This window comes from Ylistrum balloti, unplaced genomic scaffold (genome assembly GCF_031769215.1).
Source record: "Ylistrum balloti isolate Yb309-2 unplaced genomic scaffold, AGI_CSIRO_Ybal_v1 Utg371182, whole genome shotgun sequence".
NCBI lineage: Eukaryota > Metazoa > Mollusca > Bivalvia > Pectinida > Pectinidae > Ylistrum > Ylistrum balloti.
In genome coordinates, this window is record NW_026782644.1 from 1 (window position 1) to 25873 (window position 25873).

The window sequence follows — 25873 nt, forward strand, 5'->3', positions numbered from 1 at the left end:
CGCTGCACCACCATCTGACACATGAGCTGGTATGCCAACAACTTGCCACGTTTGTACTTGTTGGACAGGGTCAGACACTAGATAAACAAAAAAGTATATATCACTATATAATTACAGTTCTTTGGAGCTTAAAATTCAAGACTAAAAAACTGGTCTCAGGAAAACTGATTTACCTCAAACAGCCAGGGTGCATACAGATGTATAGGTGGGAGAAGTTCTGGTGGAGATGGGGAGTTCATATTGTCCACTGTTACTCCAAGGTTATCCCGCATCTGAAAGACAATCCTTGCAAAAATGCACTTTTGGAATGGCTTTCATCATCAAGTAAGGGACCAAAGATTTAAGATACCGTAAAAACCCACGTAATGTCCGCATCTGTGTAATGTCCGCACCCCTTTTTTGACACAAAAATCTGGGGAAAAAACCCACCTTCCATGTAATGTCCGCGGGTAAAAAATGCAAATTGAAGCTGCCGATTTCATTTCACGTACGCTAATGTCGTAATGGCCGAGAGCATGTCGCATTGTGTATAACTTACAGGTACCATTCAAGAATTCACTTAATTGTTTATAACAACAGTTATTCTCCATAATGGTACAGTAAGCTTACCAGTATGACAAGTCCTCATTTCTAAGGGTTAGCCCAGCAGTGTTATAAACAGCTTGGGTCGTCTCCTCACCTCGAAATGACAGCGTGTGATTAGCCAATTATTACAGTAACATGACCCGCCCATGACCCACGGCGCCACTGACCCTTGACACACCATCAGACGACGAGAACGCCATTTATTACAACGACCAGACAGAGGAAGACAACTTCAACGCCGAGGAGTTCTTCCACAGTGACGACGACGACTTCTGGGGTTTCGAGAAACGCTATTAAACCGGCCTGCTATGTATTAAGACTTTCTGATAAACAATCCATAATCAATAAAACGTCTGATTATTTATTTTATGTAATATTCTTGTACATGTTATTTATTGTTATTTTGTATATGCTCATGGGTATGCTTTTTCAATGGGGAAAGGGGAATAACTCTAACTTTATTCATGTGACAAAGTCAAACAAAATGGCTTCCTATTACGAAGGACGACACAATACGAACCTGTAACGAGAAATTGGAAGGAATTAACCATGGAAACTATAATAAATAATCATAAATAATCATGTTTGGTTGAGGAAACATCATAGAAAAAACCATAGAACGATAATATCAGGTATGCTTGGCTTTTAAGAACACAATTCAAGGAGATATGATATGAATTGTCGGAAGGAAAAAAGTGTCATTTCCTCTATATCTCTGTAATGTCCGCACCCCCTTTTTTGGATTGATTTTCGGTGAAAAAAAGTGCGGACATTACATGGGTTTTTACGGTATGTAAAATTCATCATTAAAAATGATAAATATCCAGATAATGGTAGTGAAATACATTCAAAAGACAAAAAACAGTATCACTTTTTGCATCATCTTTAAAAATGTCCATTAAGCATCAGCATGGCTGATTATATTGTCATACACATTGTCTTTGATTAGGCATCCTGAGTTTCCAGATGTTGAAGATATGAACAACTTTATAAAACAGAAGCTACAAAGCATCAGCTTCCCAGTATTGATATTTCCTCCTGAAGGCAAACTCTGTACCTTATATAGAGTTTCCAGTAAGAAGCTGAGCTCCTCATAGACAATGGCATGGTTTTCACCATCCTCTATCTGGTTTATGTTGCCCAGGGATCCCAGCATCCTCCTCCACATGACAACAGCCACATCTGGCGTCCACCCAATCACAGCCCCACCTGCCAGTACACTCTTCATATCCTCCATTGACTCTACACATACCAGACATGACAAAAAAGACATACTATTATTCATTCACTTAAGTGTACATTTGTAATAATGATAATTTATGTCTATCTAACTTAAGATAATGATTTACAACAAAAAAAAAAATCCCCCAAAAATATTCAAAGGTTAAAATGTTAGCAGATAGATTCCCTGAATTTACAATCAATGTTTTAATGACTTTAGGACAATGAGAATGAGATAAAGAATTTGTACCAGTATCAAATCAACTTGATCTACTCCTAGGACTACAAAATATGATGTGTTAGTATACATATGTATATAAGTTTAAATATAAATCTCTTTTCTTTAAAATTGAAGTAAAATGATGTATATTACTTCAACATTAATTTAATCTATTTCAAAGAGACAGTGATACACACTAGCCAACAAAACTTCTTATGAATCTGACTTTGGAATGCCAAAAAAGTTTTTTAAATGGCATCAACAAATAACTCCATCTAGGATGAGGTAACCTTCACTTTCACATCGACTTTGATTAGTACCACGCACCACTTTCAGAAAAGGTTTTGCATGGAAACCAATAAGCCACTCTGAAAATTACAGTTCAATCCCGCAATTATCCAGTAATAAGCCCATTCCAGCTGGCAATGAAGCTCATTCATATATTGTAGTTCAGTAAAACTACAGACCAATGCTTTTTGAATATTTTGTAAAAAGTCCATTCCACTGGGTAAGATGTAACATGTTGGAACCCTCGGTTTTAAGGTTGATAAATCTGGTATATTATTATATATGTAAAAGATTTAACATTGAAGCTACAGATTAAAGGATAGACATACTGACAATTGTAAGTCAATATTACAAATTCTGTTGCATTCTTCTCGATGAAGTCAGGGTTGGATATGTCGCTACTTTAGCAATAGAGATTTCCTCGAAGGCCACTACAAGTTGTGAGTGGGGCAATCCTTACTTTTGACCGTAGGTATTTCCTTGGAGGATGCTATTTCTATGTGGAGACTGCTGCTGTCGTGAGTGGGGCAATCCTTACCTTTGCCTATAGGGATTTCCTCGGTGGCCACTATTTCTATGTGGAGACTGTCGCGGTCAGGGGTGGGGCAGTCTTTGTGATTGTTGACCCCTTCCACAGTAAGCTCACTACAGGGGGAGGGTGATCGTGACTTGGAGTGAAGAGACAATGGAGATGGTGTTCGAGAAACTGAAACAAACATCAGAAGAAATCAAAGGTCTATGTACATTTCACAAACACCTGTTTATCTATATAATATAATATTTATCCCATATACATATGTACTTACATCTGAATGCTGTGTCATCAGATCTATCCAGACTTGCACTTTCTACATTATATTCCATGTCATGGGCACTGGGCAGACTAGAGGCTAAAGTGATCTCTGCAACCTCCTGATCCTCTGGTGTGGCAGCCCCTGGAATAGTGTAAATATGGTTCAACTAATTAAGACATAAAAATTTTACTTTGAATAAAAAGTAAAAAAAAAAAAAAAAAAACTATAAATATACTACATATTACCTGTACAATATTCTAAGAACGTTCACTAGTGAGAATCATGGTTCATACAATATCAAATGATACTACAATATGTAGATGAATTGCAGTTAGGATGATCATTATTTCCTTTCAATCACATTCATGCTGGAGCAAATGTTAACATAAAAACAAGCTAGCAGTTCTGTTAACATATTAGACAACATCAGTCAACTTAATCTCATTTATTCATTAAAAGTTACTTGTAAAATAAACATGGGGAGAAAAAAAAGACCAAAACTCTTTTTACTAAATAAAACCGCCATGCTGAACAATCAACATTAAAACATTTTACATACAAGTTAGTATACAACATACATAGCATACAATGAAATATAAAATCATGGTTAATAAGTTCCCAACACAAAATGCAATGCGTATGTAGTTTTATATAAATCAGTTTCAGCTATATTTTGGGAGAGGAAGAACAGGTTCTGCTTATGATACACAGTAATTTTACTGAACATTAGTGAGATAAAATGGAAGTGATATTCTGGTATGTTGGTTTGCTAGGTTTATCATAAAATAGCATTCTTAGATAATTTCTTGTTGTATCTGGTGGCTAACCCACTGAAATACATATGGGAGGCCCACCACCACGCATTCTGAGCAATCAAAGTGACTTTCTAAGGGCACAACCACATCAGCACAGACCAGTTTGTTTCTTAGTTTCCTCAGAATCACAAACTACCACAAACATAGAAAATGTGGAATAGGCAATAAATATGTTAAATGGGTCACTGAACCTTACTATCTTCTATCGTCTTAAGACACATAAGTGTGAGTCAGGTAAAACAAAACTATACTGCATACAAAGCATTGTCAATATCAAGTATTTCAAGAAATCCAGAAAAAAAATATTTTTCTCTTTTTTCTTTTGTTGTTTTCTCCTGATAAAAATTGTAATCCTGGTAATCAGTGCCTGTTCACACTCATGGTTAATAAACAATGACTACAGAGAATAAAGCATAAAGTGTATTCATTCATAAGTTTCTGTATTTAATGAAGTTCACCTTCTCAAAATTTATTCATATTTTGAACATATAAGCAAATACAAATGTGACTAATCTTTACCATGATAATGATACCCATGCCACAGAAGGCAGTTGGTGAAGACATACCCATGCCACAGAGGGCAGTTGGTGAAAACTTCAAAACAAGTACATATCTAAACAGTTCAGCATAAAGTTATATATTAGAATAACAGTCAACTTTTAAAGTGACAGGTACCTGATGGCAATTTTTTCAATTTCCTTATTATTTTTCGCCACATGTTGAATCATTAAAAACTTGTATTAAGGCTCCACATTCTCTCAAGGATATGTTTGTCAAAATGAATCAGTGCACTCTGATAGACAATGGTTTCTTCTGACTGTAGACAGGTTACCACTTTACATAACTTCCAGAGGGAGTACATATGTAACTTTTAATACTGCATTTATTGCCTGAACTCATGCAGATAAACATGGAATCTGATCCTGGACTATTTGTCTGTGAGAAATGAATCTATCCGGCTTTACACAATGGTAAACAATAAACTATATCCTCATTTAGTAAACATGTCCATATACAAAGACAAAAATATCCATCAAAGGCTTTTAAAGGTGACATTGTTCACTCGACCATGAAACGTCTTGTTTTACAACAAGCTACTGTGATGGTGAGTCTAGATTTTGATCAAGGACATTGAGACAGACTCAACTTCCTGTCAACTTCTTTGGACAGGAAGCAATATTGTAACACTCAAGAGCAGGCTTTTCCTTTCCACGGTGTGTAATATTTCCTATTTCTTACATGTGTTTCACATTTGTCTGTGATAAGAAATTCCAGTCTCCAGAGTCACTTTAACACTTTCAAATATGAGTCCTAATGGGCCTGAATCACTACCTTCTGTGACAATTTGAAACAAGTTTTTTTTTTACAAAGCTGAAAATCCTTTTCACAAGCATGTTATTAAACAAATACCATATCACAAAGACTACTGTTTATTCAAAAGAAATTTGAAGCTATCAATTTATTTGATCCCTATGACCTTGAAAGTGGGTCAAGGTCAGTCATTTGAACAAACTTTTAGCCCTTCATTTCTTCATGCTGCCATCCTCAATACTCTAGAGGTTACACTCACTGTTGTTCTCTGTGACCCTAAACATTTCATGACAAAATTGAAGGTTCCATTTGTGACACCTTATGCATAAGACAGGGAATTCTAGTTTGATCCTTTGATGCACAACAAATGAATCTCAATGAAAGTCACATAAGGTATGATGTGCTGGTGTTGAAATTGGGTGTCACTCCTTTGTAATTCTCAAAGGATCATATCAGTCTGTGACTGGTCAGATTTTTTCTTATGAAATCTGCTCTAGACCAATCAAATTATTTCACTTATGCCTTTAATTTTGCCATGAAATGTTCAAGGGGTACAAAAGGCACATGTGAGCATAACCCCTGGAGTGTGGATGGCATGCTGCAGCTCCAATCAGTACCCTTGACCTATTATTTATTGACAAGAAATTGTTTAAAGACTTAAACACATTTGACCCCTGCGACTTTCAAAGTAGGTTGAGGTAGTTCATTTGAACAGACCTTACAGCCCTTCATTCCAACCTCATATTCTCAATTCCAATACCCTTGATTTTTGGGGTTTTGAACAGAGGTTTTTCAAGACATTTGAACCATGTGACATTGAACAAACTTGGATAGCCCTTCATCCACGCATTCCACAGGAAGTACTGTACCATTTTACTGTAATATTCTTATCCCCTAAATTTCAGGTATATGCAATGTTTAAGAAACCCCCACTCACCCCCAGCTTATTGCAGAATAAATAGGAAATGTACATGGTATTTTTCAAAACACAACAAACATTGGAAAGAAAACAGTGTTAAAAAACAATGGCACACTACTTCAACACTTGATTATCTGGGGAAAACGTTAGTCATGCAGTTCTAGCTTTCTGTTGACGGGACACACAACAAACAAAATATACGTACTAGTAGTAAAGAAGGAATTAGCGTCTACGATGTTGAAGCTTACTGCCGCTATAAAGCAAACCATAGTAATGAAAGGGGAACATAAAGATATATATAAAAGATGTATAAGTTGCCAAAAACAGTTAGCCAGCCCAGAATGAAGAGTAGCTAGTGCAGACTGGACACCGGTACATACCTACGCTATCAGATATCTTATAGGCAGATACTGATATGGTTATGTTACATGCTGGGTAGCCATCCAGCCCTTTCTTGTTAGCAACACTATCTATATCAAAACCTGTTATGTAAAACAAAACTCAAATTAGAGCATGAGCACAATCACTTGTTTTACCATGATGCTTGCCAATCGGGCTGATTTTAATCATCATCTACTCAAGTATGCACTGCACTGATCAGATAGTAGAATGTGTCATCACACGTTTAATTCTGAACCTTTTGGGAAATGACATCAATTTTGGTTATAATTTGATTGAATCTATTTTGTGTGTGACTGCCAGAGTTGTTCTGGATATATATGTACTCCAATTCTTGACATCAGATTAATTAAGGTAGCAACATAAAAAAATCTTATCCTGGATATGACATGTTGTTCACATTTAAATGTAGCAAGAACACTTTTCTGATACCAAAGTATGTTTGCTTTATCGAGATTCTTAAGAACATTGGCAAAATATTTAGCTCTGAAAATCATCAAAGCTGGCTTTATTAAATGCTTGCCAAAGGGATCTTTTTTGACTGTGATAAAGATATGGGACACACACACAGAATAATTTATTTCTAAATACCTCTAAATCTCTAAATCAAGATGCTTGCTGATTTCAGATTTCTACACACTGGATTTATTGACAACATTCTAGTACAATACTCAAAGGCATAGGAACCATTTTACCACTCTACATCTAAATGCTAAAGAAAAATATTTCCTTACATGAAATATTTCTATAAAATATTTTTTATGTCCACATACTTTTTTTTAACAGTCAAAATGTTTCACAATAGACCTTATCATATGGGATCATATCCTTCAGTACAACTCATCACATTAAAACAAAACACCTAAATAAGAGACTGCTTTTGAACAACATCAAACTAACAAGAAAAGAAGTTGGAATTGTGCCTTCAGTTTGATTTAATATTACCCGGTACTTAAATCACATCATTTTTTTTTTATTGTTAACTGTATCAAATCAATATTAGTGTTAAAATATTGTGTGTTCTGAAATAAACATTAAATCACACACTGAGCTGAATATCTTTGCTTTGTTTTTAATTTTCTTCCATTAAGCTGTTTCTTAATATATATACTCAGAACTCAAATACATTTCATTCCTAATGCCAACAACAGAATCAGAGATATGCATACACGATATGTACACATAAGCTAAGCCATCACTTAGAATACAACATACCAACATATACTACTATCCTCATTGGTTAACCAAATTTCAAAATCATCACTGAAATCTGACACTTGGTTTGAATATCCTACCATGTAGTTGAGATTGACCTCCATAGAAGACAACATGACACCAAAATCAATCAATGTTTTAAAATATTTCAGTGGAGTGTCTTCTCTCAATTTCGTTCAAAAGTGTCTTAATTATTTTTAACAAATTAAAGTTCGTAATTTATTCGTGTAATATTTGCAAAATGTCATCCCTTGAGTTACAGATGATTATGAAATTGGGCTTTAGTTGATATTTCACAACAACAGTAAATCAACTTAAATACTAAGCTACCAAAACAAGGCAGGTTATTATGGTTTGGAAGTTCATTAGCAAGCAACTCAAACAGATACAGCATCACATTTCTCTCCCTTAATGCTGAAATCTTAAAATCTGAAATCAACCCCTTTCACCTCTAGCAAGGATGATTGAAAATTCACGACAGTAGGCACCATAAACATACAGAAGATCTTAAACATTCAAAGATGATCTTAAGGAAATAGCAAGATTAACTCGAAGAAGGTGATATGTTTGCCTAAAAGCAAAAGAGAAATTCATGATTTCATGATTAATAGAAAGGATGAACATGAAATAAAGATGAAAATATATTTTATTATTACAATTTTCAACTGAACTGATATTCAGCATCATTTAGTAATTCTGATCAATCTCAAAACAGAAAGTGAAGTTCTGACCACATAATTCAGTAGATTAAAGCTCCTTTACACTGCCAGTATACAAGAAGTCACTCTGAGTTAGTATACACATTAACATTTTCTATGATTACGATACTTTTAAAATTTGATTCCTGCCATCAGTGTTAGAAGGATTTAGGTTTTGTGTTATATTTCATAAATCTCCATCACAAAAGTATGGTGCATCAGCATTATATCAGGATATGATATCAGTAATCACAGAATCATAAAAGAAAGTTTAGTGAATTATTATTAATTACAGAAGTTTAATACAAATTTTATCAAAACAAATATCATGTCCTCCCATTAATAAATTACATGATTCTATCTTCCTTAATATCTTGATTTCTATCTATCCCCTCCCCTCTTACCTTTGAGTCGCTCCACAAGTTCACTGGCTTCAGCAAGGTTGCCATCACTACTGCTACGTGTATAAAGCACTGTATCAGATGCGTTAGAGGGAGTACGGGAATGAGAGGGTGATGGTTCTCCACTCAATGACCGCTGTTTGCTCAGATCAGGGCGTGCACGTCCTCCACCTGCTCCTAAAGTATCAATTATACTCTGTTATAACAACTTTTTATTCTCTTGAGTGGCAGATGGTTCGATATTTCTATTTCTGTAAAATTATCAATTTTTACAAGGGGAGGAGGGATTGGGTTGACAGTACTCTTGATAAATGCCTACCATAAATTGATAAATCATTTAAGAATTCAATATCAGTTGTTGATAGATTTTTGTGAGACTATTTATCAACAAAATCAAGTGCCCATGATATTCTATTTTGTTAAAACACCACAAAATGTATGCCCCACTGAGATATACCGCTACTTTTATAATCTATATGTTATTTCTTCCTGTATAGTGACCTTATAGTATGAAGTGAAATGTAGCTACAGTAAAAATTTTAATTATGTAATTTCCTATAGTCTGTCTCTTCAACACAAAGGTAAGGTTATAGATTAACTGGTCCAATATGGCAATGTGATCCTCTGAACCATCCCCATCCCTGATACTTACCATCACTCTTATATTCGCCATGCTCGAATCCACCAATATTAACATAAGATACTTACCATCACTCTTATATTTGCCACGCTCAAATCCACCAAGAGTAACAGAAGATGACTTATCCACAGTTGCTCCCTGTGGCTCATTCTTACTCCAGCTCTTAGAGAAACTTTTATCTGTGTTCTTTGTCTTGGGAATATCTGTAAGATAAGGTACAGGATTCCATCATCACAGACGGCACAGCAACAAACAAGGCATAAGACTATAAGCTATACAGTGGATCCCATTTATTGTTATATCAGATATCATGACATTTCACTTATTATGACATTTTTTCAATGTAACAAATATTCCCTATATAAACTAAGTAAAGAAAATTTTCTATTATGATAAAGTTCATTATGAAATAGTGGTTATTATAATATTTTTTTCCGTCAGAATTGATTTTCCGTAAGCTATAACCATATACAAGTGTCCATATTTGACACCTCGGTTGTTCATTGTGACACTAACAAGGCATCGCACACAATATTAATACCCTCTCACCTCAAGTTTGTATGAAATGGTAAGAGTAAATGGAAACCTACACGTTTTCTCAAATATCATCTCTTGCTAAAGTTCATATTTATACTTTCTGCTGTGCAAATGTAAGTTATGATTAGTATAAATAAATTATAATTTTTGTTTATACACAACTTTGTGGTTTTAATTGATTCTATGGCCATTTCATGAGCTTCAGGTTCCTTCCAGGGTCACAAATTCACACAAAGGTCAATCTGCCTAGACACTCAGGCATATACAACTATTAATATACAGTAAACTTTCCAGGGTCAGAAATTCTTTGTTTCTATTCAAATAAAAAGGCATGTAAGAGCCTATCAATACGTATGTTTTTTACAAAGTACATCCTCTTGAAAAGTGAACAAAAGATTTGCTGCCCCTAACCCTCACCAAAACCAAATTCTATACATGCACTGCTTCAGTACTCTCATACCCCATTATTTCGAGACTCTGACCTACCTTGACTTCGGCCCCTCTTCCTCTTGGCTTTCTGCTCACTGAGCCTCTGTAGAGGCAGGTCATGGAGATCAAGGTTGTACACTTGACGTGCCAGTACTCGGGTCAGTATTGCCATAGTTTTCTAAAGGTAAATTTAGAAAAGATTTAAATTAATTTGTGAAGATCAACATTATACATCTACATACGAGTTTCTTTCCTTTTTTTTTCTCTTTTTTCCTTTTTTTTTTCTTAACCTGATGTTGAGATTTAATCCTACAACATGCTTTTAGTCACACCCAATGAATTCATTACACAATAGCAATAATTTCTCCCCCATTTTGTTTTGATCTCCATAAACATTTTTATTGTTATCAAAGGAATGTTCAACAAAATATATATTTATACAAGTATGTACTAACTCATATTCAAACTTATTCATTTTTTTCAATTGGTTATAAAACGTAGTCTTTCTTCATATTTTTCTTTTTATTTATTTTTTCTCTTTCTTTTTTTTTCACTCAAAAACAATGTCCATTTTATATTATCACAGACATTATATTGTACTGACCGCCCATTCCTGGATAAGCTCCGGCCAGGAAGTCAGGGAAGACAACACCTGGAGAAACTCGTCCCATAGCTCCGTTGATACAAACACATTGAGATTCGCTTTGATCCAAGTGACGATCAACGTCTGTAATACAAAAAAAAATCTATATGAAGACCTTTAAAGTAAAGAAGTCCATGAATAAGCAAACTACTGAAATAACATGCATATGTGCAGTTTTTCTTGAGAAATGAAAGGTTCAAAGTAAAGGAAAGTGTGTACATAATGTAGCTACAGGATTTTCAAGTTTTCTTTTTGAAAGAAAGATTGAAGATTCTGTGATTTCGCCAACATTGACTGTTTTGTTAATCAGTACGCAAAACTGACACAAGAGAAACAATAACAAATGAAATAATTACAGTATAAATCAATGTGTACTATCCGAGTCAACATCATCAAAATCATGACAAATTATTCAAACATGTGATAGTAACAAGCAAGACAGGAAACTACCAAACAGAGAGAGAGGCCTGTTTGGAACAATGAAAAATATGGTAAATCTAGGTTGATTGAATAGGTGAGTGTAAGGTGAGTGAAATGTCTAATGTTAAATGGAAGTGAATAAACAAACAAGAAGTGCTTAAATTAAGCAGATTTTTTTCCCTGCTTTCACAGTATTGTACCAGTAATTCAAGAGAACAAGGTAATCAAAGGTGAAGAATTGAGATGAAAATTAATTTTTGAAAGAATACTTTCAAGCTTTGCACTGATCTTTGGTTTGACATGTGAGCTGAATATACTCTGACCAAATTCTTAGCACCATGAGAGAGCTTTTTACTGAATTTTAGATGCGCAAATTATTAAAGTAGAGGCAAATTTTCAGAAATTTTAATAAAAAAAAAAGTACTTAAGAAAAGTACGTAGAAGCACACATCACATGGGTATTTACGGTAATCATCTATAGATTTCATAGTCAGTTTTACTACAGTCTCGTCATCAGTAGCTATGATACACCAGCTGTAGATTGTATGGTCCTTTGACCATCAGTATTGGGACAAATTAGTTGTGTATTGTATGGTTACTCAGCCATCAGTAGCTATGATAGATTAGTTGTGTAGTTGTATGGTTTCTCCACCATCAGTAGCTAAAACAGATTAGTTGTGTAGCTGTATGGTCTCTCCACCATCAGTAGCTAAAACAGATTAGCTGTGTAGCTGTATGGGCTCTCCATCATCAGCAGCTAGGATAGGTTAGTTGTGTAGCGTATGGGCTCTCCACCATCAGTAGCTAGGATAGGCTAGTTGTGTAGAGTATGGTCTCTCAGCCATCAGTAGCCAGGACAGATTAGCTGTGTAGCTGTATGGTCTCTCCACCATCAGTAGCTAGGATAGGCTAGTTGTGTAGAGTATGGTCTCTCAGCCATCAGTAGCCAGGACAGATTAGCTGTGTAGCTGTATGGTCTCTCCACAATAAATAGCTAGGATAGATAAGCTGTGTATTGTATGATCTCTCAGCCATCAGTAGCTAGGATAGAATAGCTGTGTAGCTGTTTGGTTTCTCCACCATCAGTAGCTAAAACAGATTAGTTGTGTAGCTGTATGGTCTCTCCACCATCAGTAGCTAAAACAGATTAGCTGTGTAGCTGTATGGGCTCTCCACCATCAGTAGCTAGGATAGGTTAGTTGTGTAGCGTATGGGCTCTCCACCATCAGTAGCTAGGATAGGCTAGTTGTGTAGAGTATGGTCTCTCAGCCATCAGTAGCCAGGACAGATTAGCTGTGTAGCTGTCTGGTCTCTCCACAATTAGTAGCTAGGATAGATAAGCAGTGTATTGTATGATCTCTCAGCTATCAGTAGCTAGGATAGAATAGCTGTGTAGCTGTTTGGTTTCTCCACCATCAGTAGTTATAACAGATTAGCTGTGTAGCTGTATGGTCTCTCTGCCATCAGTAGCTAGGATAGGTTAGCTGTGTATTTTCAGTCTCTCTGCCATCAGTAGGTAAGACAGATTAGCTTTGTGTTGTATGGTCTCTCTGCCCTTGGTAGTTATGACAGATTAATTTTATAGAATATGTGACATTGAAGTAATCAAAACATAACAAATTAAATCTTCTGCAGGTTGAGCTTTAAGAATTACTATTCTATTGACATTACCAACCCGAAAAAATGCTTTAAAACAATAATTATACATTGTTTGGTCCCTCGGCCATCACTTAGTTACCTTCAGCAAGTGATGAGGCAAAACCAACATTTATATAGGTGAGAAAGGCATAAGTACAGGTTTCACTTGATACACGTACTTAAAATACCATCACCATACCTAAAACCGTTACTGTTGATTGTTGAAATAAATAACCTTCATTATTCAATAATATTTTCCTACTTCCCTCCTTTTTTTGTCTAATATAAGAACAAAAACATTAGTTTTTCTAGATTGTCTATATGAAGAAAATACTCTCAACTCATATATCTGCATTTCCAATGGAGAATTTTACAGAAATTAAAGTTAGAAGTCAGTCAGTATACAAATAAAATAATAGAGAAATTACGCCTTTAAGTGTAGAATTTGGAGTCAAATCAGTGCTAACGTTACCATATCAATCATAGTTTCTAGTGATCAACCAAAAGAGCATGCACTGACAACAGTAAAAAATGTTCTTTAGGATATAAACCGTAAGCTTGCTACAACAAGATTTTACCTGAAATATAATCTGTGCCATGCGACCACCAAGAAATTTCCATTTCATGTCAATGGGAATTTGGTGTAGTACACCTGATGTGACACATAGTAACACCTGTAGCATCTTCTCCCTGGTAATGATAAAATCTAGTTATTGTCTCCGGGATCACTTTTGTATCTATATCAACCTGGACACTGGCAGTGTAGTGACCAGAAAGACCTGCATACTGCCTGTAGTGAAATGCTTTAATACAATGATGGTCATGACTTTATCTTGAGACAATACTTTTTTAAACATACAAGCATAGAAATACTTTTAGAAACTAACATTAATTCATTGCTTTGATCTTTAAAATGGTAATGAAACAAAAATAAGCTAGAAGGAAATTCTACTCAGCACTTGCTACAAATGCCCTTTGCACACTGAATTTTAAAAACATAATTGTACATATTGGTAATACATTAATTCCATATTTACCAGTTTAACAGAAAATTAACCAATATCTAAAGACATTTCTGAAGCTTTCATTTATACATACCAGGTTTTCTGTTCCATTTTAATATTCATAACCAAAAACCTGTAGATATTTAAAACCCTCTTACAGAGATCCACCTGAAACAAAATGCATACAACAAAGTCAAACAAAAGACAAAGATTTCAAATATTCTCCTTAATTAAACTGAATCACTGACAGATCAGTAGGGGCTCAACTGTGTGAATGATTGTGTCACGTATCAATATATCAACATAACTGTTTCAGTGTATCATCACATGACATTTTGACAGTAAGGTCCTTTGATAGGCTCTAGAATCACAAGTATGTAAGGAGAGATACAGCCACACAGTGTTATTTGTACAGAAACGCAAGTCAGGACCCTCTGTCATCCACTCATCAAGGTTTGATAATTCTGCATCCTCCCTAGTTTTACTATGGAGTATATTAGTAAGATGACTATTAATGATTATGTAATATTGAGAATCAATCAATCAATTCAAATTAGAGATATCATGAAAAGTTTGATGGTGCCATATTGTACCTGTTCTGTAAGCATGTTTTCATCATCAGTCTGTAACAAGAAGATATTGGCAGCATTCGTGATGAACACCTGCAAAACCTTCTGTATACCAGCACGGATATCATACTGACTGTGGTCACCACCATCTGCCAGATCCTGGATTGCCCCTAAATAGGACGCATTCCGGATCTTGGACTTGTCCTGTGTAGTATCCAGGGTGATGAGCTGACGAATCCCTGTATAGGGGACTGATTCCTGAAACCATCCCACAGAGAATGATTGGTAAGTAAATGTTAAAAAGAGATCTATCTTATGGAATAGTGTGACATACCACAGAAAAACAATCTGTTTGAAAAATGATACAAAATTTCATTTCTCTAAAATACCATGCACTGTATTAACAAGAGTTCTTATATAAACTAATAAACTTCATCAACGAAAATTAAAAGATGATCTGGAAAGAAATCAGTCTCAGTAAATACTGACAATTATGCACTAATAATTGTAACACAGATAAGTGAAATCAGTAAATTCAACTTTAATCAGTTGAAGTCCTTAATCAGTTTTAAGTGTGTGATCATATCAGAATTTATCCCAAATATACCTCAGGTTTATCAACAATCATACATATATATAACACTGCATACATGTAGAATACATCTGAGCAATGCTGTTAAGTTACTGAGTAACTATGTACATGCTATTAGGAGACTGGTACTCTTAGTAACTCAAACCAGTGCTGCTGCATTCATATTAGTTCATTTCTACATACAGTATCCATTAACAAAACAGGTAAACATATCAGCTGTTTTTGGTACCTTGATCACCTACTTTTAAAAATAAGCAGTCAATATCTGCTCTAATACAGTCCAATTTCTTTAGTGGTAGAGCAATGGGATGTATCTATTTTTCCTGTTCAGGATTTAAATTTGAGATTACTGATTTGTTGTAACCTTCTTTATTACATTTGAACTTTTATGATTTCCATGCCTTCTTTTGTAACTAAAGTTGCCTTCACTGATAGAGTTTTTTCAGCTGCTGCTCTCTTTTCAGCCCTATGATGCAATCAATTATCAGGATGTAGTTATTGGGAACATGAGACTCTCAGTGTAACAAGTTGTCTAACATTTACCTCCAGGTTTTATATATACTGTGTGTGTATAAGCAATAAAACAGTCATTGGAACATATACCTACCTTCACAACAAGTTTTATTTGCGAGACCCCAGACAGAAAAATATTGGAAAAACAAAGAATACTTGAAGTGATACTGTCACTAAGTAACCAGGAAAATGTTGGGATGTAGAAATTTGGCAGTAAGTATTAAGGAAAGACAAATGACAGTAAGGAAACACAGTGAGATGAAAAGTGAAAACAGATCTTGAGATGTTTGAAGTAAACAAAGTGATAAATGAAAGACATCGTAATGAATTTCTACAATACATGCCTGAATCTTTTGACAGGAGACCAGCTGCTTGTGACCTACGTGTACAAACATGTGACCAACTGCTTGTGACCTGCATGTACCTACATGTGAGCAGCTGTGTGTGATCTGTGTGTAACAACAACCATAGTTTAGGATAAATTATTCTATCAATACCATAATCCTATTTCAGATACAGTTTCTTGTTTTGTGACCTGCTCCAACCATGACTGATGAAAACAGCCACTAAAATTCTAATCCACTGTCTACTTTAAATGCAAACTGGTGGATGGAAACCTTGGTCAGTTTGTGCATGTCCAGCCCTGCTTGGCGCTCGATACCTACATCAGATGAACCTTCCTCCTCCATGATATCAGAGAGACTGTGATGAAATTCGGGCGTGTCTCGCTGACTCGGCACCGTCCCGTTCTCACATGGTTCCTGCATGAAGATAGGCTTTTGATCTGCATGCTGTTGTAAATATAAAGAGCAAGACGAGTCAGCCTCATGCACTAAGGGGAGCTATGTCCAAGCTTGTGCCTGCCTTCACAAGTTCACAATGCCTATTTTGTAATGGTACATCAATTTTTTCATTTTGACTTTCAATATCAAAATATTCATTTTAGAAATTCAATATTTTTGATATCAAAATATTGAAAAGGTATCATACAAGTTTCAGATTTCTGCTTCATACAGCAATTTTTTTTCTTTGTTTCTTGATGAGATTTTATGAAGCTGTTTCTAGAAGTTTTGTCCAAAACAAATAACGGTACCATAACAAAATGCCATTTGAAAAAATGAAATTTCCATAGAACTCTCAATCATGCTGCTGGTGCTTATAGGTACTGACTGACAATAAATGCTACATTGGGAACTTTACAGGGTGACGTCCAGTTGTCATAACATGCTACTGTGTGTTAGTTAAAGCTACATATGCTTGTTAAAGGACATTGTTATTACTTACAAGACATGCCAGATTAATATTCATTTTCTGTGTATTATTTATACAGTGGATTCCATATCCTGATAAATTAGCATGGAATATTCATGATAGTAATACAGTTTATCACAATACCCCACACCATTTTAAAGTACACTGTATTTATTAATACAGTAATTCATTTTCAATGATGTAGCAATTTTGACATATACTGATTTAAAAGTTGCACTACGTATACATTTAGTGGTACTTTCCACATCATAGATACCTAGGTAAACCTTTTAGAAGAATGTCTTAGTCAATATCACATTTTCCATTGAAATAAGAAATCCCAGTTGGAGCTTGGCTCCCATCATTGTATGATCTTAACAGGGTCTATGTATTTCAAATGTTTTCCCTCCTTTCCATTTAGTTTGTATTTCTCAACAAATAACAATTATTAAAGATTGATTGTCTATTTTGTATGAAATCATGAAGTGAATTCAATCTTGTGTAAATAAACTGTGATGAAAAACTATTACTGTCACAATCAAAGATGGCTGCCTGTCTGCAATTTTGATTTTCTAATCAGTCCCAGAATAAAGAAATGAGAAACCCAAGATTAATCCATCCAGTACTTCTCAAGAAATAGAGACAACAAACTGCAAGTGTCAAAATCCAAGTTGGCTGCCCTGTGGCCACTTTTATTTTTTTTATTAGTCCTGAACATGGACAATGCACAAATAGGTACATAGGGAAACCTACATATAACTTTTGAACAATTCAACCAGTACTCCTCAAAATTGGCGATAACAACGATGATTTATTAATGGGAGGACAGAACATAGAACATGGCTGAGGGCCATCTGTACTGCTCACTATCTGGTGAGGATGGGCTTTAAAGATCAGGGATTTTAAACAATTTTCACAATAACATCTAAGCAATACAGGAAAGTTTGATTACGCTGACCATGCTCCAATTCTTTATGTGGAATTCTTGACTGATAAAATGACTTTCGGTAAATCAACTATTGCACTTCAACCACAACCAAAATGACAGGTAAAAATGTTATGCTTAGCTTGCAATAGAATGCAAGCCTAGTCTACAGAAGCACTATGTTAACGACATAGTGGAAAATATTGGAAATAGTCAAGAAAAGGTCACAGAAAGATTTGACTATGCATATCAATATCGTAGATACCACCAACAGCATCAAATTTACCTGTGAGAAGAAATAGATGGCACTATGCCATTCCTTAATCTCTTCTAGTAAAGAACAATGACAGTACTACCAAAGTATTGGTCTATGGAAGAAAGAGGCACATAGACCAATATCTCAAATGTCAAACACATTACCCCTTACACAATTAGTTGGGCATTATACAAACCTTGCTTGACAGATATAAAATGATTGTCACAGAAGAAGACAAGACATCTTACTATTTAGTACAACTTAAAAAGATGGTGGATCCTTGCCATCTTGTACACTACATACATCAGTGTTAATACGCTTCACACTGGTCATTCATCATTTGTCTGATGAAGGTGACCATGCATTCATCAAAACATCACACTGAAATCTTCTACTGGTTCTGTTATAGGAACTTTTATTCTATAAAAATGCTATGATGCTTTTATTCTGTGCTACATTGTAATAATGTACTGGTAGAATTTTCTTACAAAATTGCAAGGATATTAAATCTTGAATATTGTTTGTCATTTCTCTATGAAACAATTTCACTGAATTACGTTAGTTACAAATTTTTTCATTCAATCATTCCTCTAACTACTAAATTTATTTTATACTGCAAGATTCACAGGCTATTTTCAGTGATGGCTGGAAAGATTATATAACTATATCATATGAAGTCTGGTTCACAATATGCAATTGTTACCTCTAAAGAGAGCTTTACCGAAGTGTTGATTAAGGAAAATGTCTAGTACATACTTACAATAAACGGACATCGGAGCCCCAATGATAATGATTTCATGCAATAATTGATCTAAATTTTCTGTTTCATCAACATAAATGTTTCCAACGTATTGGTATGTATCTTACTTTCAAACTAAAAGCTAGAAAAACTCAGTAAAAATTGTAAAACTCCTAGATCTGAAGGCACATTTTTTTGCGGTTCTATTAAAGATGATTCATATCCAGAATAAATATTGATACTGATTTTGAATCTTCAATGTTAACAGAAATGTATAGACAAGACACTCTTGTATCTTTACAAGAAGGAGTATGAAATAGAAGGCAATGTTAACCAGACTTCATACAGACTGACACGTTTGTCACTGTTCTGATGCATTCCTTGATACACAGCATAACCAACACTTACCTGAAACCAGTCCTTGTAAACACCAATTACAGTCTTAATTGCTTTCGCATGTTGAAAGGAAAAGAGCAAGGCCTTAAAAAAATGAAAACATTCTCAATTTACACAGTATGAAGTAAGTATTTCTTGCTAAAAATTCTTCATTTATCTAATGAGGTGAACATTTTGTAAAACTGCAAAAATTTTACTTAACATGTCTTATACACTAAATCCCACTTACTGTAAACACGCTTAATCTGGCGCAATCAAATTTAAGTGCAATATCACTTTTTTGGTAAATCAGTGCAGTGATACATTAGCCATCCACAAAAATTGCTTGAAAACCAATATACAGAAAGTTCAGCATGAATAGGGCTAAATAAGATAAATGTATCATTATGATTAAATATCGTGATTAGTTTCACAACACAAAGTTTGGATCAGCCTAACAACATGTATGATTCAGCTCCACATATTTTTTGCAGATTAAAAAGCACCACTGGAGAAAGAATTTACAAAACAATTATTCTTTATCATGTTAGAATAAACATATTTCATCCATCTTACTTTCATGCAATCTTGTTAAGAAACATTTTAATTGTAATAAAGGAATTTTCCATATGTGTGCGACTTTGAAGCTTTGAGTTGAATTTTCCAAGCAAAATGTACATAGGTTTAAAATTAACCCAGATGTCTTAAACTGAAAACACTAGGATGCTAACCTGTCTAAATGACTCGTGTACAATGTTGACATTTTCCCGCGTAGAAAAGAGAACTGTCCGCACTATACTGTTGTCATTATCAACATCCTCATAACAGAGACTGGAGTTGGCCGAGTCTTGTTCAGAACTGTGTGACACTGTCGACAGTGTACTTGCATTACTGCCTGGCATGTGTTCGCCAGTGGTCACTTTGTGGTCAACCATGTCCTTTTGATCATCTTCTGCCACAACAGACTCCCCAACAGTACAGCCAACATCACTGTACATGAACAACAACAAATTCAAATCAAATACACTTCAAATTAAAACATATTTCATTCAACAATAAGCTCAAAACATTCTATCTTTAAAATTGAAGTCAACAAATATATTGTTAATATGTAATAAGTCTACGTCTTTATTTGGATTTGGAGAGATTACAATGCAAAACTTTTGTAATTTGTTTCACCCGCCATTGATCAAGTATATAATACAGTCTTATTTATTCATACATTCATTATACATATGCCATGGATATCTGAACATTGTATATGAATACACATATACAACTTGATATACAAACTTTGAGGATTTAATATATCCTATTTTAATCATACAAAGAGATAAAGCAAATATATGATTGGATAGCATTTTAAAAAGAAGCAGGACATACTTATCAGTCTGCTGTTCAGGCTTATTGGAGACAACAAGGAATAATGCCAGCCACTTGATATAGGAGTAACGACATTCAGCAACATTGACTGGTAGATCCTTACTCTTCATGTCCTGCATCTTACGTTTCTCTGGCATTTCTGACACAAGGAATATGTTACAATTACTTTATCAAATTAGGACAATTGTTAAATTTACATGGAGTACATTCAGATTACAGTCTGAACAATAATACTTTCAGATTCCTACTAAACTTTTATATGTGAATGCAGTTTGAGTATTAAACTATCTTAAGCAATTAACGTAATGAATTTCTAAAAAAATCTTGACATAAAAAAAGAAATAAAAAAAAAAGAAATCAAATTCTCCATCATTATAAATAGTCTTTCATAGGTTTACATTGCACCAATTATAATGTTTCCGTCGCCATGGTAACATATTCTGTTATTGCAAACTTACCCAAGACCGGATCATAGATACTGCTACTTCTGTCGAAGTCAGGGAGTAGCCATGTCAGATAGGTGGTTTTAAATTTGTCAAATAAGAAAATGAAACTAGCCTCCTGCATCTCTTTATTAAGCCATACCACTTTAGAAATCTGTAATATATTAATGTGATTTCCATTTTAATCCAACTTTACATTTCAGTAAAGCATCTGGAGTTATAAACCCTATTTGTTATTCTACTGCAAATAGATATACCTTGTTTACACTAATGGATAACTGCAAGCACATACCAAAATAAGGGTCTTTTTATGACAGAGTGTTTATTTACAATTAAGTACAGATTAAAAGTTTGTATGTATTAATACATTCACACACTTACCAGTATGTAAATCCAAAACACTGTAAAAATCACATCACTGGTAGTAATGATACAGGAACACTATCAAACCTATACACAGTAATGGATAAACACTGTATCTGAGACAATTCAGTATTTGGATATTCAGTCAATTACCTCTGATACCATGTCATGAAGAAGACAGTCAAAGAAGTGCTTGGTGATATTATCAGGCAACTTTTCTCCGCTAGCTGGTAAGATTGGTGTGATTTCTCCAGCAGCTATCAACCCACCACAGTCTAAACAGTGATAATTGTCATCAACATAATCAGTCCCAATACAAAAGTTCTTTTCTTTGCTTCAAAATATTTGTTTAGATCAACACATTATGTAAACAATATAAATGAAAAGTTCTTTTTTCCATTATTAATGAAACTTAATTCAATAGTATCAATAATTGAATAAGTCATTATAAAACTCCTGAAAAATTATTGGTTATTTACTGCAGAACAGACCCAAATAACAAACCTGGCCAGTCAGTGGGTTCTGAGGTGCTGTTACGACTACTGCTAAGCAGCTCTTGCTGAACTCCGTCACCCAAACCTGGCACCAGCTGTAGAAAAATACGGTGGCATTCCTCTGATGCATTCCCTTGTAATATCTGATACCATATTATAAACAATCTCATACCATCTTTTCTTGTCTGAAAAAAAAATTACTAACTCATTTTAGCATGAATACTACATTTTTTGTTCCAAGATTAATAACGATACGAATATTGTAGTAACAGACAATGAGAAATATTAGAGTAAGTTGAGCTGTAATGAATCAACTTAAGGATACAAAGGGTGATAAAATGAGAACCCAACTCTTTATAGAAAACAAGAGACCTTTAACTTACAGCTATATTGTAAAATCAATCCAAAAAGACCTTAGTCATGGTCATGGTAGTCATTTTCCTTAAAGTTAGTTTATAAAGTCAAGGGAATGCCCTAAATGTAAGGAAAAGAAGTACAAAAATAGCAATAAAACATATCAAACTCTAATCTCTTGATGTTACATACCTTCAAACCATTGCTTGGATGAAGTAATTTTTTCATAATACGACCTGAAAAATAACTTTCCTTTTTTAAAACAAACATTTGGTGTAAAAAATAAATTTGACAAAATTGTTATTTGAATCATCATTTTTTCATATCTGTTAAAATACCAAATTAATGATAATAAAAGTTTTGATAATTTGCAAACATAATTTGTTTTCATTTTCTAACAATGAAGAATGCAAAAGGTTATGCAAGCAAACCTTCCACAAATTTTTCCATGAAAGACCCTTTGACATAAACGGTTACCTAACGAATCTCAACCGAACACATTGTTGAACTCATCGGAGATCTCTCTGATGTATGGATAAATACCAAGTTTCATCAAAATCTGTTCACATTTACTCAAGTTATCCTGTTCAAAAGGTCCATGCTAATACAACTGTAAAAGGCCATAATTCTGTTAAATACCAACAAATCACATTATAGTCAAACTCTTTCAAAACCTTATGGCTGCATAGTTTCATCAAAATTGATTCACATTTACTCTTGTTCTTGTATTCACCAAAAAGTCAGGTGACCTATAATTATAATACAGTTCAAACATAATTTCAATTCATCAAGATCGACTAGAAAACTTACATATATCGAAGATGCTTATAACAAAGACAATAATAGAATTTTTTTATTAAACAATGAAATGGTTATATGTGCCAACATATTTCTTCACAAATACCACTGAATTTGACTCAGGGGGTCACTTTTTCAAGACCAGCTATACAAGCCCAACAAAATGAACAAGAGATTCAACATGGATAGGGCACCCACCATCATTTGATTTCATTTGTTCTATAAAGTTAGATTTCTACCCTTCTTTTATCTTCTTTCCTCTGTTTTCCTCTTAATATGAAATTATAACATTCCTCTTGAGATGTAATAACAATAATTCTTCATCAAAATACATGATCGCCACCTAACACTCATATTATTTTTCCGATCAGTCCCATAACAGCCACAACTATGGACCAAGGGAAACCTACATGTGGAATCTGAGAAAGATCCATCCAGCCCCTTTTGAAGAAACCAAGAGTTGTTTATGGACAGACAGACAACAGCTAACAGACCACAGACACAGGGCAATTTCAATCGCCCACCATCTGAGAGTGGTAGGCTAATGGATCTAACAGCATATTCATAATAAAAATCTCAAATTATTGACAGACAATCAAATGATTCTCCAAGTCAGGACTAAGATTTGAGCAGATTTTAACTGATCTATAGAAAGAGGATATTGGCAATAAAACCACATACAGTATTTAAACTTTGACATAGACTTTGTGCTCAAATCTCATGTGATCTTACAATACCATTAAAAGGCGAGAGGGAAGTGTTACCTATACTGTGAAACATCCATCTTTTATGAACCAACTCGGGCAACAGCAGTAGAATTTTCTGAAATGTAACAATTATGGTAAATGGCATAATTTCTATTTCTAAAAATGTATGCTTATTCTATTTTGAAATCAGGTTTACGTAATTTTCATGCACATCGGTATTCTAAAATATATATAAAAAAAATGTATTTTTGTTAGACGGATATACAACAAAATTACTTGGTATTTCTCAATACTTCTATCATTAAAATACCTTTTTCCCCATCGAATAAGAATTACCTTGAAATTATTTTTACAGAAAAACACACACACATACAGAAACAAACCTCAAATATTTGAAGAATGCTGTCTAGTTCTTCTCTATGTGCCTTGTTAGCTAAAACAGGAAAGGTATGTATAGTAAAATTGATATTCCATGAAAGCTATCACAAAAAAGTCTAGTTGTAAGCATAGCAATTTGAAAATTGCAAAAAATGAAAAATACTCAATACAAATCTTTCTTTTTTCTATAAAGCTTAAAATTCATTAGTGTTTCTTTTTTTCCTTATTTCTTTAACTTGTGTCAACTTGTGTATGGTACTGACCTCTCTGTTTTAAATCTGCTTCAACTGTGGCAAAGTTATCGTTGAAGATAAAGTAAATATGGGAATAGTTGGCTACAAAGAAAGACTTGGCATCGGGAACTTCATAATTTTCTGTAAAACAAATTTAAAATGTTTTATCCATACATGAGAATGGCTAGTATACATATCATAGTCAGATGTTTTAAATTGGTTACTTTATTTCAAGCAAGAAAATACCTTGAAACCAGGGCTGAGTTTAGCCACAAACCAACAAACCACTAATGATCAGTTGACTTTTATGAGACAACTTAGATGTTTGGTACAGTTATATTCTCAAGGATGTTTTAATCTTCAATTTTTATTGAGGGTTAGTCTCAAGCTTGCAGAAAAGGAACATGTTCTTCTGTTACACTTCAATATAAATATATTCCCATTTCGTAAGTGAATAAGACAAACATTCCCACTGCTGATATTGGTAAGCGATGAATACAGTCCTGTTGTTGCACTATTTAAACCAATGGAAATTGTATGGTAACAGTGTATCTTTTAAACAGACATTATAATAAGCAAATAATTAAAATGTCTCTACAACTGTAAATGGACGGGTATTTTTCATATTTCATTGATTAATTTATCACTGCTTCTTACATGTATATATTACCAACGTTAAGACATTTCAATCACTTATTTCCTATAGTATCATATATATACGACCTTCAGTGAGGAATGAAGACGAGGTTGTCCCTCATATCTTTGGATATCAAGTGGTGTGGTAGGTGGCACTCCAGCCATCCAGCTTCAAGTTCAACAAGTGTTTTGGTTTGGGAACGCCCATTATTCTAAAGTCAGTCAATCAGATAATAAAAATCACGGATAACGACAGATGTCGTTGGTTTCGTTTTGAAAAACGTAAAACTACATCGATTTTCTTTAATTTCCTCCAAATTTTCTCCCATTTTTGGGATGCAAATGCATCTTTCAGGAGCCAAAACAACCTTACCGAGCACCTGACGAAGATGCTTCAGTCGTGTCGGAGTGTCTTTTTTCGGGTCAGAGACTTTCTGTGCTGATTTCCTAATGTCACCATGACTAGGAGCTTTCCTAAACATAGCCAGGGCCGAAGACATTTATGTTGTTTTAAAGAAATGTCTGGTCATGCCAATCATTTCGTCTGCACAACCTCTGACAAATGGCGCTGTGTTTACTTGCGCATGCGTAGCGATGAAATTATTGATGGTCATTTCCGTTTACCGTGTGTTATCTGGTTTGATATGAAATCAACATGTTCCTACGTCAGTGAAATGTCCACATTCT

The 25873-nt window shown here is 34.4% G+C and overlaps 1 protein-coding gene across 1 annotated transcript; it reads right to left on the reverse strand.

Annotated features, from left to right (window-relative positions):
- Positions 1-6: 6 nt before the first annotated feature.
- Positions 7-25686, reverse strand: LOC132561235 (ral GTPase-activating protein subunit alpha-1-like; the record flags this gene model as incomplete). The annotated part of the gene is made up of 25 exons (XM_060225963.1): positions 25560-25686; positions 24581-24691; positions 24323-24372; positions 23997-24054; positions 22627-22670; positions 22091-22265; positions 21740-21861; positions 21239-21377; positions 20781-20919; positions 20129-20387; positions 19431-19502; positions 16517-16642; positions 14771-15004; positions 14272-14345; positions 13752-13863; positions 11077-11199; positions 10530-10650; positions 9575-9709; positions 8870-9043; positions 6534-6635; positions 3121-3249; positions 2853-3020; positions 1643-1827; positions 174-272; positions 7-77 (listed from the first exon to the last, which is right to left on the reverse strand). Coding segments are annotated over exons 1-25 (3149 nt in total), but the record flags the coding sequence as incomplete, so codon positions are not given.
- Positions 25687-25873: the final 187 nt, after the last annotated feature.